The following is a 14450-nucleotide window of genomic DNA, read 5'->3' as shown; positions in this document are numbered from 1 at the left end:
TGTGGTTGTGGTTGATGTGAATCGAGATTCGGGTATGTTATTTTATTATTTTCAGTATGACAATGCTCATCAATTTTAGTTTCTCTTGGTTGGTCCTCAACGCATTTGTAATTTTTTTCTATTGTGCTGTTGTAATGATAATTACTAAGTGGTAAAAAATGATTGTTGTTTTGTGGGGCCGACGGTGTGGTTTCGTTAGAAAATACCGGTGTAAAGAACGATAAGATACAAAGAATATAAGTTGCTCCTAATAGAATTTTCCAAAAACCCATTGTTTTGTTGGATATTTTGTGGATTTCGAACGCTCTTATGATAGTTACAATTACAACAGTAAGGAACTTTATGCACAAGAAACAAGCAAAATAAACTCCAATTTTTTCCAAATAGTAAGTGATAATTCCCAAAGTGCCTTTGAACTGCTCGGTAAAAAATATAGGTGAGAGTAGAGAGTCTAGATAAATTTGTCTAAGTATGCCCATCGCGGACGCATAAATATATTTTTGAGAGTCTATAGTTCTTCCTTCCAGAACTTCTCTTGAAATTTTTGTCAAAACTGTTTTTGATGCTTCCGAATGCAAGATATTGTCCCAAAAAGATTTTAGTTGATTTGGTGTGTAAATTCCGGCACGTTGTGATTCGTAACCGGTAAATTTTGCAACAGAGCTAACTACTCTTGAAAAGAATATTTTTAGCGGTTGTAAAGGAACAGGTGCTGGCATCAAATGGTACCATGAATTATCATTATCATTATCTAATTGGTAGGCATTTTTGTAGCCTCCAATACAATTTACTTCGTTATCAAATGGATAGGTTTGTCGAGTAATTGGATCGACAAACTTTGTCCGATCATCATAGTGAATAGGGATCCTATCAAAACACTGATCAAGAACCTTAAGTGGTGAGTTTCGTTTCGGACAGTGGTACAGCCAACCTATGCTACCATCTGTGTCTAAGAACATCGAGCGGTTGCCAGTTATAAACCGGCTAAACGATTATTTTGGATAGCCTGCATAAGTATCATTTGTTTTTGAATTCGATCAAGTTCGTATTGCTCTATGACCAAACCTTTCCATGCTTGTTTTATTTGCATGTAATTATGATATATGACAAAATCCATTTTTACCGCAAGGTTAAGATCAAAGTCTAACTTGTCTTTGTCTAAGTGTTCTCATGCAACAAAACCATTGTCGGATGTTCGAATCTGGTCACCTGAAGGCTTCCTTTTAAACCCATTTGAACTTCGGCTGTTGTCAGAATCAATACGAAGTTTATGAAAAAATTGTTGAGTTTTTGACTTATAAGGCTTGCCAGTCTTCATAATAAATCCGCCTGTATCAGAAACATATAAAGAATCTAAGTTTGTTCTGTAAATAAACTCTGGTTTTCCACACACTTCTTCTTTTTCATCAACTACTCTAACTTTTAAATCCATTTCAGCAGGAGAATACGTTCCTGGTCCTTTATAAGGCGTCTCCGGTTTTTCACCACTCACTATGAAATACTGAACGTTATCAAGTTCGTTTTCATGTTTAAGCATTTTAGCATTTTGTGAAAATCTTTTAGTAACTATACAATTTTCCGGTGCCTCCCAATTGTATGCAAAGGGGTCGAGTGATGTCGAATGACAACCTCCTTCTGAGAGAGCACAAGGAAGTTTTAGTCCTTGACTGTTATAGACAGTTCTGTCATTAAGATCAATATCGAGTACGGTTTCTTGCTTCAGGATTTCAAAAGAAAAGTGTTTAATTTGACCACGATTATCACAAGATGTTGATGAATCACCTTCAAGACCAACTCCCTGGTTTTTATCGGAGACAATTCTTATTCCATGTTTTATGTCAATTTCCATGTCATCATAATCATCAAATTCTGTAATAGTACTTTTTCCAGTTTTGTTAGCATTTAAAAATTGTTCAGGCGAAACAATAATATCGTATGTTATTATTGGAGCGTTGTGTACAATTGACGAATGGGAAAACATACCACAGTTATAACGGATAAACATTGCAGTGACTTTGCGCATAAGAGCTTTGACAAAGGTCCCATAAGACCGCTGATAGAGTGTTACATGTGTATCAACCATCTGAATGTTTTCGGGTGTGATTTTGCAAGGAGAAACTTGTGTTAGAGCATACATCTTTTTTTCTTTCATTTTAGAGCAGTCATAATGAATGACCCTAAGTTTGTTAGATACATCATTACTATCGTCAAGGAGGGGTTCAGTAGAGTTAACAACTATAAAAGGAGTACAAAAGTAGAAAAGACTTATAAGTAAATAAGAAAAATAGAGTTTTTCAAAACAAGGATATCTTTTCATCCTGTTCTTTTTTTAGCGCTTCACGCCGGAGGTTAAGGCTAAGAGTTGTAGTAATAGGCACGTCCAGAAAATGTTGACTGGGATTTTGGTACCTAAAACAAAGTTAAGTAAATCCGGCTTGATAACGTGATGGCGGTTTAGTCGAGCGACTAGAAGTTCGCCTATTATTATTATTTTCTGAATTTTGTAAATTAGAAGGTCCTTGTTCCGATCTATTAGAGCGGAGAGGACTTAAATTCGGGTCTAAAGGTATTCTAGAATTGTTCAGCGGGCAAGGAGTTGAGCTCCTTGTTCTACTGTCACTGGGCAAAATAAATGGAACTGGGGGTTGGTTGTCACGGCCACCTGAACTTTCTTCGTTAAATCCAGAGTCAAAATTGGTAGGAGTTCGAATAGGGTCAAGGTTCTGCACAGGTGGATCTCTTCTTATGAAATTCTCCACTGGGAAATATTTGGTGTTAGTTGGGCCTTGAAAAGAGAATTTAGTCAAAGGACAGTTGAGTTTATTCATTTGGCTAGTCATCAAGTTATCATAAAATGTGTCGCAATTTTTTTTATCTATATCATATTCTAGGGTTAACTCTGGTATAGTTTCCGTAGCTGGGTAGTACTCGACTAGGTAATTTCTATGAGCAACCTTTCTGGTAGCCGGGTTGTTATCTAAAATTATTTCATAGTTGACATTGGTTAATTTTTTAGCTACAGTGTAGGGCCTGATCTTAGTTCGTGTAGTTTTTTGACGTTCCTAACTAAATTTGATGATTTTCCAGTAAAACTTTTTGTCCAATTTCCAGTGGCTTACCTAACTTGTGTTTATTTCTGTTTTTCTCTGCGCGGTTATTATTTTCTAGACTCTTTTTATAGGCATTATTATATATTTGTTTAACTTGGTTTTCTCGCATGAGCAATGAATTGTTTATAGTTGGTTTTAGGAGTTTGTCAATTTCTGTGTTTTTCGAAGTTTGCAGGGTATGCCTGTGAAGGGGCAGGTCTTTACAAAATTCAGAGGAGCAGGTGAGTTGTGAATTTCGTAGTAGTCCCAACTTAAGTGACAAAGGTATCTGTGGTTTTTGTCCGAACACAATTTCATAAGGTGAAATTCCTGTACTAGCATTCGGTACAGTGTTATGAGAAAAGGCAAATGTTGGTGCCAATTTATCCCATTTAACTCGAGCTTGTTCTAGAAAAATTCGGAAATGTGCTCCTAGATGTTTGTTTTGGATTTCGACTTTACCATTAGTCCAAGGTGAATAAGCAGTTCGAGGTGCAGGTGTTATGCCTAAATCATGAATAGAACTTGTAAAATCTTGGTTCATGAATGGAGAACCCTTATCATACACAAGTTTTTGTGGTATTCCAAAAGACATAATAAATTTTTCTAAAGCGTTTATGGTATCTACAGCATCTGTGGAACGTACAGGGTATACCTGAATGAAACGTGAGAATGAATCGACAATAACTAGGCAATGATGTTTACTGTTCGATGGAGAATTTGTAGGTCCCTTGTGATCAATGTGGACCGTATGAAAGGGGAATGGGTCTGTATCAGTCCATTTTTCAAGGGGTGCTTCGTGGATGTCTCTCCGTTTTTGTTTATTTTATTGGCAATCAAGACAATCAGCAATCAAGTTTTCAATCCATTTATACATTCCGGGCCAATAAAAAAATCTTTTTACGTTAGCAAGTGTTTTATCTAATCCCACATGACCTGATAATTCACAATGAGCTAACTGAAATGCTTTAAAGAACAATTACAAAGGTACACAAATTTTTAAACATTCAATATCTGGTTCGTCTGTTTGTTGTTGAATACATAAAATGTTCCCTACAAAACTCAACTTTTCAAAGTTATTAATGTACGACATTATGGCTTTAGATTGTCGGAATTCAACTTTCTTTTCATCTTTGGTATTGTTAGCCCTTAATTGGCGAATTTGTTGTAACACTGGATCTTTTAATTGTTCCTGACAAATTACTGAAAGATTTAGATCAACTTCTTTAGAGAAGGCTGTGAGTTTATCGATGAGTTCCCTTGCATCTTTAATTTTTGGGTTTTCTGGAAATTTTTTAGCTAATTCGGTTTTATCTATACATGTATTATTTTTCACGAGAAAAACTTTATCGTATTCTACTGGGAACCTATACTCCGAGTCAGTTGTATTATTTTGATCGATGAAGAGTTCATCAAAATTTAAATCCGACGGCTGGTTCTCATTGAACAGCTCAAATTCCGAAATTGAGTCACAATATTTTGATCCGACGTCTCTTCTTCCTGGTAGGAAAGGATTTCTGTATAGTGGTCAGACATTTCGTCCTCCTCCTGTTCTGATACAGGAGTTATTTCATGTTCGCGGTGACGTCTGTAGTGGTTAATTAATGAACCATACGAGAAATCTTCCGAAATATTATTTATTGAACAGAGTCTGTTTTGATGTTTGTCGTACTTTTGCTTGACCATTTTGTCATTTTTGAAAAGAAATTTGTCGATACCTGTTACCCTTTGTTTTAAGATTGGAAAAAAAATCATCTGCTGGTCCCTTTTCATTATCACGCAAAATGAAGTATTTTTCCTCGTTACCATGCTCGTCGTAAAAACTAATGTCTTTTGGTATCTTTTTGTGTTTCAGTTGATACTTGTCAAGGCCTCTAATTTTTGCATTACGGCTTAGGATGTCGGGAAAAGCTAAGTTTTTCCTTCGGTCCAGATGATTTTTAAGTTCTGGAATTGAGAAATTACTAACTGGTATCTGAAAAACTTGTGAGAAAGTTTTCCTCTTCTACCCCATAGATACATTAAAGGCTTATGGTCTGTGTACACATATACAGGATGGGGAGAACCAATTAAGTAATGCTCATACGTTTGTAATGCAGATATAACACCGCAAAATTCGCGAGCTGTGGTGCTCATTTTTGTTCCTCTTCAGTGTAAATTCTAGAGTTAAAAGACACTATTCGTTTGCCTTCTGGAAATTCTTGGACGAGAATTGAGCCTAGTCCTATAGAAGAAGCCTCTACATGCATGTGGAAATGGGTGTTTAGTATCAGGTATTGCTAAGATAGTATCTTCGCTAATCCTGTCTTTAATGTCATTAAACAGTTTTTCGTTTTCCGTTGTCAAGACAAACTTAGTTTCTGTGCGGGTTAGGTCATAGAATGGTTTGCAGTCAACATGCAAATGTTTGATGTACATGCTGTAGAATCCTAAACAACCTAGAACTCTCATGACATCACGTTTAGTTTCAGGCGACTTAAGTGCTTTTAAATCTGCTAATCGCTTCTTGACTGGTTGTGTTCCATCTTTACCTACTACGTGTCCTAAGAACTGTACTTTCCTAAGGAAAAATTTAGTCTTTTCAGGTTGAGCTTTCAAACCTGATTTCCTTAAGAGTTCATGATACTTGTCATTTCTTTCAAACATATCGATTTCATCTTGTGCTTGCATGATGGTGTCATCAATGTACGTTATAGCTTGTTTTTTATCTGATTAATGGTGCAAAATGAATAGTTATTATACGGCTGAAGAAATTAGGTAGACCACATAGTCCATAAAATCCGCGTTCAAATGTGTATTGCTTTGGACCAATTACAAAACTTACCAGCTGTTTGGTTTCCTCAGTTGGAGGCAATTGGTTATAAGTTGAACAGAGATCACTGGTTGTGAAGAAATCGCCTTTAAGTCTAGTTAATAGGCTTCCGATTGGCTCGAGTGGCCATGAAAATCGGCTAAGATCTTTTATTGAATTCAAATATCGGGCGTCTATAACCGGTTTTACTGTGTTCCCCTTGGGTAGGATTATGATTGGAAAAATAAATTCTGAACCCATTTCTTTATCATTACCCATTTCTCGCATTATACCTGTTTTACACAGTTGTTCCAAAAGGTTTTCTAGTTTTTCTTGATAATGTAATGGTACTTTGGATGGTCTCTGTTTTGTTAAAGTTGAATTTGGTAAAAGTTTAAAATAAAAATTTTGCTTTATCTTTCCAACATCGTATTTGTGTTGAGAATAAAAGTCCTTATTTTTAGTCAGAGTTTTCAATAATTTGTCTACGTTTTCGTCATTGATGTCAGCTTGACTGAAATCAAATTGTTTGAGAAACGTTTGATCGGTTTTGTCAAATCTGTTAAGTTTTTCTTTGGGAAGCTCAACGGGTCTGATGTTCTCATCAGTTGTTTCTAATTGTGGCTTAAGATCCTTCAGGTCGTCGCTAAAGTCTGTTTCCAATTCGTAGTTGTTGACAAAATCTTGCTGTCTTTTGCGCTTTTCTGTTTTCCTTTGTTTTTCAGGGGTTTTGTTGGTTTCAAAAAAATTTTGAATTTTTGAAATTTTTGGACCTTGTTTTTCACTAACATGGAATATTTGATCCCAATTAGTGTCACTGTTCATTAGGTGGTTTATGAATGCAACGTTGTCAACTACAGAATATTCTGTGTCTTGTTTAATTTCAATGTCTTCCAAAGTGTGTCCAATAGGACCCTTTGAATGACAACCCTGGTGTTTTGAGGATTGTTTAGCATTATTGGTAGTTCTTTTTCTTTTCTAAAACATTGAACATTATAAGTATAAATACCTTGAGATTGCAGTTCACTTCCATTTACAAAGGAATTTCCTTTTCTGAAAAAGTCGTTTGGTGGTCTAATTGATATTACGCGAGTTGATTTTGGTACTAATGGTATCTGCTGATCAAGAGTGACAATTTTGTAGGAATTAACATACGGGTAGCTTTTGTTTTGGTATCTAGATAGTTTGACGGCTACTTCAAGGTACGTTTTTAAATCAATTTTTGGAGTGCTTATGTCGATGGATTTTACAGTAGATTCAAGGAAGTCCAATCCCAACAAGTTCGGCTTGCAACCATCTTTAGCTGAAACCCATGCGGTAACTTCCACTTGATACTTTCCTTCAATGTCGAAAGAAGTTTTGAAAGTAATTTGACCTAGCAATTTTAGTTTCTCACCATTAACCGCTAAAGTATGATTTTTTGAAGCTTTCATCTCAATGTGTTGTGTTTTGCAGAATTCAAGATAAGCGTGGTAATTAATTATAGAGCTTGATGCTCCTGTGTCCAATAAAAACTGTGTTTCTAAACCGTTATTTTTATTTTTGTCTCCGACGGATTGGTATAAACTAATATAAATATGTGAGTAAATTGCTTTGTTATCAGTAGAGTTTATGAACGGAGACCTGTCTAGTTTAAATACTTGTCGTTGAGATTCTCATTATTGTAATAGTCTCTGGGAGTTTCACTGGTAAAGTGGACACGAGGGTTTCGCCCTTCACTGCTATCTCTTGAATGAGTAGGAGTGTTTTGTCTAGTAGGTGTCCTATCACGGTCATGGTCTCTACTCTTATCACGATATCGATTATCTGATCTTGGAGGGCTGTTGCTTTGTCTATCCCTACTATTTTGCCTATCGTTTTTTCTGTAAGAGTCGTTTCGATAATCATTTTGTCGTTCCTGTGATCGGTTAGTGTAAGATGATGATCGATAAATGTTCGAAGAATTTGATGGGTACGGTGATAGATGTCGGTAGTCTGACCTAGAGTTGTTTTGATAATTGGCTTGATTTTGGTTATAACTATTTCTGTGTCTGTCCCTAGAATTTCGATTGTCATAAGTATTTGATTTATAGTTTTGTTGACCTGGTGAGTGGCTACTACTACGTTTATAATTATCTGTGAACATTTCTCGCTGTTGAGGTGGGTTTCGATTTCCATTTTTAAAGTCCCTGTACTTAAAGCAGAATGCTATTGTGTGACCTGAACGTTTGCAAAACTTGCAGAATCTAGTCCAATTTTGTTTAAATCTGGGATTGTCGTTGTTGTATGTGGCGTTTAATTTATGATCTTTCATTAGATTTGCGATTTCTGTGAGTTGATTCTTTAACCCTTCTATTTCTATTCTATTGTCGATACTACTTGAGGCAGTACCCGTGAATTCACTGCTAACGGAAAAACTGAAGTCATTAGTTGCTACATGATTCTGTAATTGTTGCCATGTTGTAGTTGGGGATTCTATTAACAACTGATGTGCCTTTTGCTTGAGTGCAGGTGGCGTTAATCCTCTTACAAAGTACTCCATACACTTAGCGTTACGCTGGTTGCTGTTAAAATCTGGATCTGGCCATCTTTTTTCAACTGCTTACTCGGTGTGTATAGTTTTTTATCAACTCATCTGGTTGCCTTTTAATACTCTCGGCTTCAATTCTTTTTCTATACTTATCTTTTGCATCAGTGAAACGAGTAATGAACTGATTCCTAACTTCGTTCTATGCTAATGCTGGAGCTAAGGTTTCAACCCATTGGGCTGCTGGCCCAAGCAAAACCGAACCAAACAACGCTTTTTGTCTAGCCTCGTGTGCGGCTTGCAAATCAGCATCCGCAGGATCTCTGGTTCCTAGCGAGAATTGGATTTTTCTTTGTATTAAACTGAAGAATTCCTGGGCATCTTCAGATGGATCTAAACCTGTAAATTTCTCTAACGCTATGTCAGGGTACGCAACAACGTTCGCTGCCATTTTTTGTATAAGTATGTGAAAAATTATTTTATACGAAATTACTATTAGTTTGGGTAATTAGTAGAAAATATTTTTGTTATAACAATTAAGTAAAAAAAAACACTAACACTAAAGTAAAAAATTGAACTGTTTGTTTTGTGTTATGAATTTTATTTGTTTAGGACCGTTTAATGATTGTATTTTAAATTCAAAGTTTTTGCCGTTATCAGTGCTAAAAATTTCAACCCAAGAGTAAATATCAGTTTGCTCAACGGTAAAATTTAATAACCAAGGATAAATATTTTTTAAAATTGTTTAAATTCAACAGAGTATTGGTGGAATCTATTTATTTTTGAAAATCTAATTTGTGTGACTAATTTTGTTTTTATAAGCAGTTTAACTCTATTTGGTAAATTCGGATCGTCAGGAGAAACGTTGATGTATTTGGGTTTAATGATTTTTAAAATTTGTAAACCAAACGGGGAAGTTATGTTTTGGTGGCTCATCCACACGGAAGATGATAACGCTTATGCTAATTCTATCACACTGTTCTGATTTCTTAGAGCAACCAAAAGTCCATTAAAGTTTGGGTTAGTCCACTTATAAGAAATATAGATTTCGGTCAGTGTTTCGTTAGGAAAATGATGGTAAATGCATAAAAAGTTTCTGTTCTGATCAGTTAGATAATATGAAACTTTGCCTATTTGTACTTTAATACTTATATTTAAATTCTGAACATTTACTTTAATATATGACATATAAATAACATAGAACAATTGTTTTTTGCTGTTTTATTATTGTATTTTTGTAAGAAGTTACACAGAAGACAGTATAAGAACGTTTAATACGGGATGTTTAGTACATCAATAGTAGTGTTTTTAGTAGCTATTATTATGTAGAAATGTGTATATATACTGTTTCTAAAGTGGTTGAGTCTGTTAATGACCGCATTTTAGCATGAAAGAACAACTTTTTTATGATATATTTGTGTACAAACTGGGTTAAGAAGGCTAATTTACGCTCTTTTAATTAACTATTGGCTAAATTTTCTGCAGGAATCTCGATCACACTGTTTTTAATTTTTAACAAAGTTAGTAAATTCTGAAAATTAGGGTCTTTAGATGCGTAAGTTATACAAAAATCAGCGGGAGAATTATGTTCAAACACGTAGAAAATAGCTAAGAAAGTAATTCCGTCAGTATTAAACCGTGTTATTTTACCCCTTCTAGTGTTTTCTCATGCTGTTAGATTAAGATGTTCTACAATAACTAATCCAGTTTGGTCCATGCTCTGTTTAAAACCTCTATTGGTGAAAATATTCGTGTGAAACTGGCTAAACTGGGGAAAATCTCATCAATTTATGTTATTTCCAGGCTACAAATCTATGTAGGGGGGATAATATAATGTAAAAATGACGCTAAATTGGCTAAATTTTTTGTAAAATTGATTAAACTTGGATTAAAATGATGTTTTTACAGCTTAAATCTGATTAGTTTCCCTTAAATAATGATAAAAGTGACGTTAATTTTGTTTATTTCTGGTTAATATTTGAGGATTTAGGTTAAAATGATGTTTATTTGGTTAAAATTTGATTAATATTACCCCACCCAGGTCAAGAAATTGATAAAACAGAGTGAATATTCAACTAAAGAAGGCTTATATTTAACCAAAATTGGGTTAGTTAACGTGCAAATGCAACAATGTGTGCTTAAATGTGTAGAAAATTAGATATAAATTACACTAAACACGTTTTGGGGGGATGAATTCTGGTAAAAATTACGTTAAATTATTTGAAAATGCTATATTTTGGTCAAAAATTCAGTAAAAACTAGACATACGTTACTCTAAATATGATTTGGGGGGATGAATTTTGGTTAAAATTCGGCTATTTAGTGTGAAAATACTAAAGTTCAACTGTGCATTTGGTGAAAATTGGCTAAAATTTAGGATAATTAGGTGTTGTGGCAGCGAAATTTGGATAATTTTTGGTTATTTGGGATGTAGATGCTAAAATTTAACCATAAATTTGCTCAAAATCGGGTCAGAAATAGACTAAACAGGTTCTGGGGGGATGAATTTAGTATGAATTTCGATTATATAGAGTGAAAATATTAAAATTCAACCATAAATTTGGTGAAGATTGGGTTAAAATCAAATTAATTGTGTTTTGGGGGGGATTAAATCTGGTTGAATTTTGGTTGTTCAAAGTCTAAATACTAAAATTTAACCATAAATTTGATGAAAATTGGGTGTAAATTAGGCTAAATAGGTTTTGGGGGGATGATTTTTGGTTAAATTTCGACTATAAAGTGTGAAAGTACTTCAATTGTTATATAAATAAACTAAAAATCGGACATAGATTACCCCCACCGGGGTCAGAACAGTTTTACAAGAGCAAAGAATCAGTTGTCTATTACTTTTTTAATGTAAATGTACTGTATTTCGGCCGTAAATTTGATATAAATTACTCTATTTGTTTGTCTATTAGTGTGTTTTCACTTCTGTGGTAGTAGTTATTTTACTATTTTAATCCGATCGGATAGAAAAACAAAAACTCAGGCGTGATTCTTTCCTCTGGGTGCACCAGTTATCAAATTTGGCTGGGCTGCTACAGATCTCACAAAACGGGATCTCTTTAGGTATGCCAGTCAAACTTGACAAAAGATATAACAAATCGAAGGCAAAGATATATGCCTAAGACCTGTCTGTGCTATAAGTCTCAATTTAAAATAGTTGGGGGGCTGAAAGTGTTAAATTTATAAAAGAGTAAATATAAAATTACAGCTTACTAATTACCAGTTACGTTGTGGTGAAATCGAGATGAGCTGCAAGGCGATTGTTCAGTTGGGTAGTTCTTCAGTTTTGACGGGAAAAGAAACTTATAAAGTTGAATCTGGAAATATTTGTTTAAGTTTTTAAACAATGTTGTTCGATTATTTTCTTGTCAAAAATTTTAGTTCTTTCTCGAAAAAATGAAAGCAGTTGTCTGCTGCTGACTTCTGGAAGTTGTTTCTGTCTCTCTAATTTTATTCCGTCCCACTAAGCTGAGAGAAAGAAAAAATCCCCTCAGCTCCGTTTGGGCCGATAGGGAGCGAATCACAAACTCGCGTTCATAGTGAGGTGCTTCCTAAATTTCCTATTGGCCTAGAAGGCAAGAGAATTAACTCTTTTTTATCTCACGGAAAAATTATTGAAACTCCAAAAAATAATAAAAATCTAAAAAGCTGAGAGCATCAATTATTGACTTCGTAGGCGCCTGTTTTCTGCTTTTCCCCTCTACTAAAACTGCAACAATTATGGCTTTTTGGGGGCTTTTTATGAGACTCTATTCTCTTTTCCCCTGAAGCGAACTGCTTCATCTTTATTGAACTTAGGGGAAAAGATCTGCATTGCAATTGTCAAAAGCAGAAGTGATTTAAATCAAAAGAAACTGTGGTTTTACAGGCCGCCTACGTTCAACAATGTACGCTTTCTATCCTGAATGTAAGCGAGGAGATCCAGGCCTAAAGTTGTGTTATTTAAATAAGTCGAACTGAGTTGTTTAAATACTTTTGTACTGGTAGTCTTAACAAACGTTAGTTTGTTTAGCGCGCGGCGAAAGAATGGTTAATTAGCGCCTAAATACGTTCGCTCTAATGCGGGATTAATTATCCGTTCACTTGTAACGGCTTTCGTAATACTACAGTTTTCCCTAACAAATTTTAATCGTATTGATTGACTGTCAAGTGTCGGTCAGTAATCGCTGGTCTAGACGTGATGAGAACTGACTGGGGCGACAGGTGGTCGATTTAAGACTGCCGGGCAGATCTAAGGCAATATATATTGTCGTCAGTTCCGGTATTTGCACATCAGTTATACTTGAGTTTGTTACAGAATTCTGGGAGCAAAAACTGATTACAGAATAGCTCTGATTCAAATCTGGAGAAACGGATAAAATAATAGCTTCTAATTCTTTTTGTTCAATTTTCTTGTAGACACCATGTAATAATAGGTTTCGCTCATTTTAAGTTTTTTTTAGTAATTTTCTCTTCTTAACAATTAAGATGGAAGCTCTACGAGCAGAGATGAAATGTCGAGAGCTGTGGTATTCACAGGCGGAGTGTGAACAAGTTATGCAACTTCGTATAACACTCACTATGCAAACATTTTGATGGGATGTTACATGATTTTCCAGACTATGATCCTAATTGAATTCCAATCCAATATAGATTGCATCTTTTTCATTTTTTTCCAAAGAGGCGCTGATAAACTTCAAATATAGCACATACATTTTTTCGCGGGGCTGACAATATTTGATTAAAATTTATTATTAAATATATTTTTCAGATGTTTACAAACCTGGAAGCTGTTATATGCATCGAGTCTTCCTGGAAATGGGGTGACCTTGTACCAAGTAGCAATAAAGCCCCAGTCAATTGATACATTCACAGATTTAGTGCTGAAAAAGCTATCAGCGACTGCCTTATCAGCCTCTGTCATTTCCCGCATGTAAACGTTGTTTGCAAGGTTGACGTCTTCGGTAGAACTCAATCCGAAAACCACCCGGGAAATATCATCGTCATATGTGATGCTGTTTAACTGACTTCTTGCAAGGCTTTTCATTTCTAATTGGAGAAAGTTATTCCTTTGCAATTATTTCTAGGAGCGTAGCCTCTAATTTTCTCTGATTGAAAATGGAAAAAAATCTAACAAAACTTCATGTGTAAGGCGTGATTAAAGCAAGAACAAATACTTCAAAATTGAAAAAGATTGTGCAACATATACGTTTTCTAAATTAAAATAATAAAGGCACGCAAAATTTGAAATCAGAGATCAAAAAAATCTGATGAATCCATCAATGTATGAAAATGAGCGCAGAAAAAAAAAACTGATCATAAACGCACGGAAATCTTGAACGCACGAAAATTTTCTAAATTTGTGAAGGTCTGGACATGAACGCACGGAAGTCTGAAGAACGCAGTCTGAAGAAAGTAAGCAATTTTTGTCTGGAGTGGTCATTCGTAATCGGGCATTTTCGTCCGGGCATTAGTCATTGAGTCTATCACGGCACCTTTTTCTAATGCATGAGAGCAGTTGTCAATTTTTCGAAGAAAAAGGTAACAGTGTGATATTATTGAAAAAAAAGAAAGTCATTATTGTCTTTTGATACTCCACATCTTTTGTGATCTTTTTTGTGTTTCTACACAATTTTGTAGCGTTCTGAAAAAGAAATTAGTCAAAAAAGCTAGTTAAAAAAAGTAACTCGAAATAATCAAAAAATGTTTTATTGAAAAAGAATTTTGACATTTCTGTTTACAAATTAGCTCTACAACCCTATTGTTTTATGTTCCATTCTTTAGCAGGTTTCTAAACTACTGATTTTATTGCCAAAAAGTGATTTTCTACACGCATAATCAAACAGATCACAAAACTCTCCTCCCAAAACAACTTTCTGACTTTTCTTCTTTTATATATATATATATATATATATATATATATATATATATATATATATATATATATATGTATATGTATATATATATATATATATATATATATATATATATATCTGACCACTCCATTATCTCATCTGTTAGCATATGAAAAATATCACAGATAATCCAATCCTTCGAACAAAACTAGTCTTTCAAACAT

General features: G+C 34.6%; 1 protein-coding gene across 1 annotated transcript in view; it reads right to left on the bottom strand.

Annotated features, from left to right (window-relative positions):
• The window catches only part of LOC142343093 (defecation cycle abnormal dec-7-like), a 118646-nt gene extending 105228 nt beyond the window's left edge, over nucleotides 1-13418 (bottom strand). Inside the window, exon 1 of the mRNA XM_075394780.1 lies at nucleotides 13155-13418. Within this exon, the coding sequence (XP_075250895.1) occupies nucleotides 13155-13418 (264 nt within the window). The remainder of the gene's footprint in view (nucleotides 1-13154) is intronic.
• Between the last annotated feature and the right edge of the window lie 1032 nt (nucleotides 13419-14450).

Source organism: Convolutriloba macropyga, chromosome 7 (genome assembly GCF_964194025.1).
Source record: "Convolutriloba macropyga chromosome 7, txConMacr16.3, whole genome shotgun sequence".
Lineage (NCBI taxonomy): Eukaryota > Metazoa > Xenacoelomorpha > Acoela > Convolutidae > Convolutriloba > Convolutriloba macropyga.
Note: the sequence above shows the minus strand (reverse complement) of the source record. Positions and strands in the feature narration are given on the sequence as shown.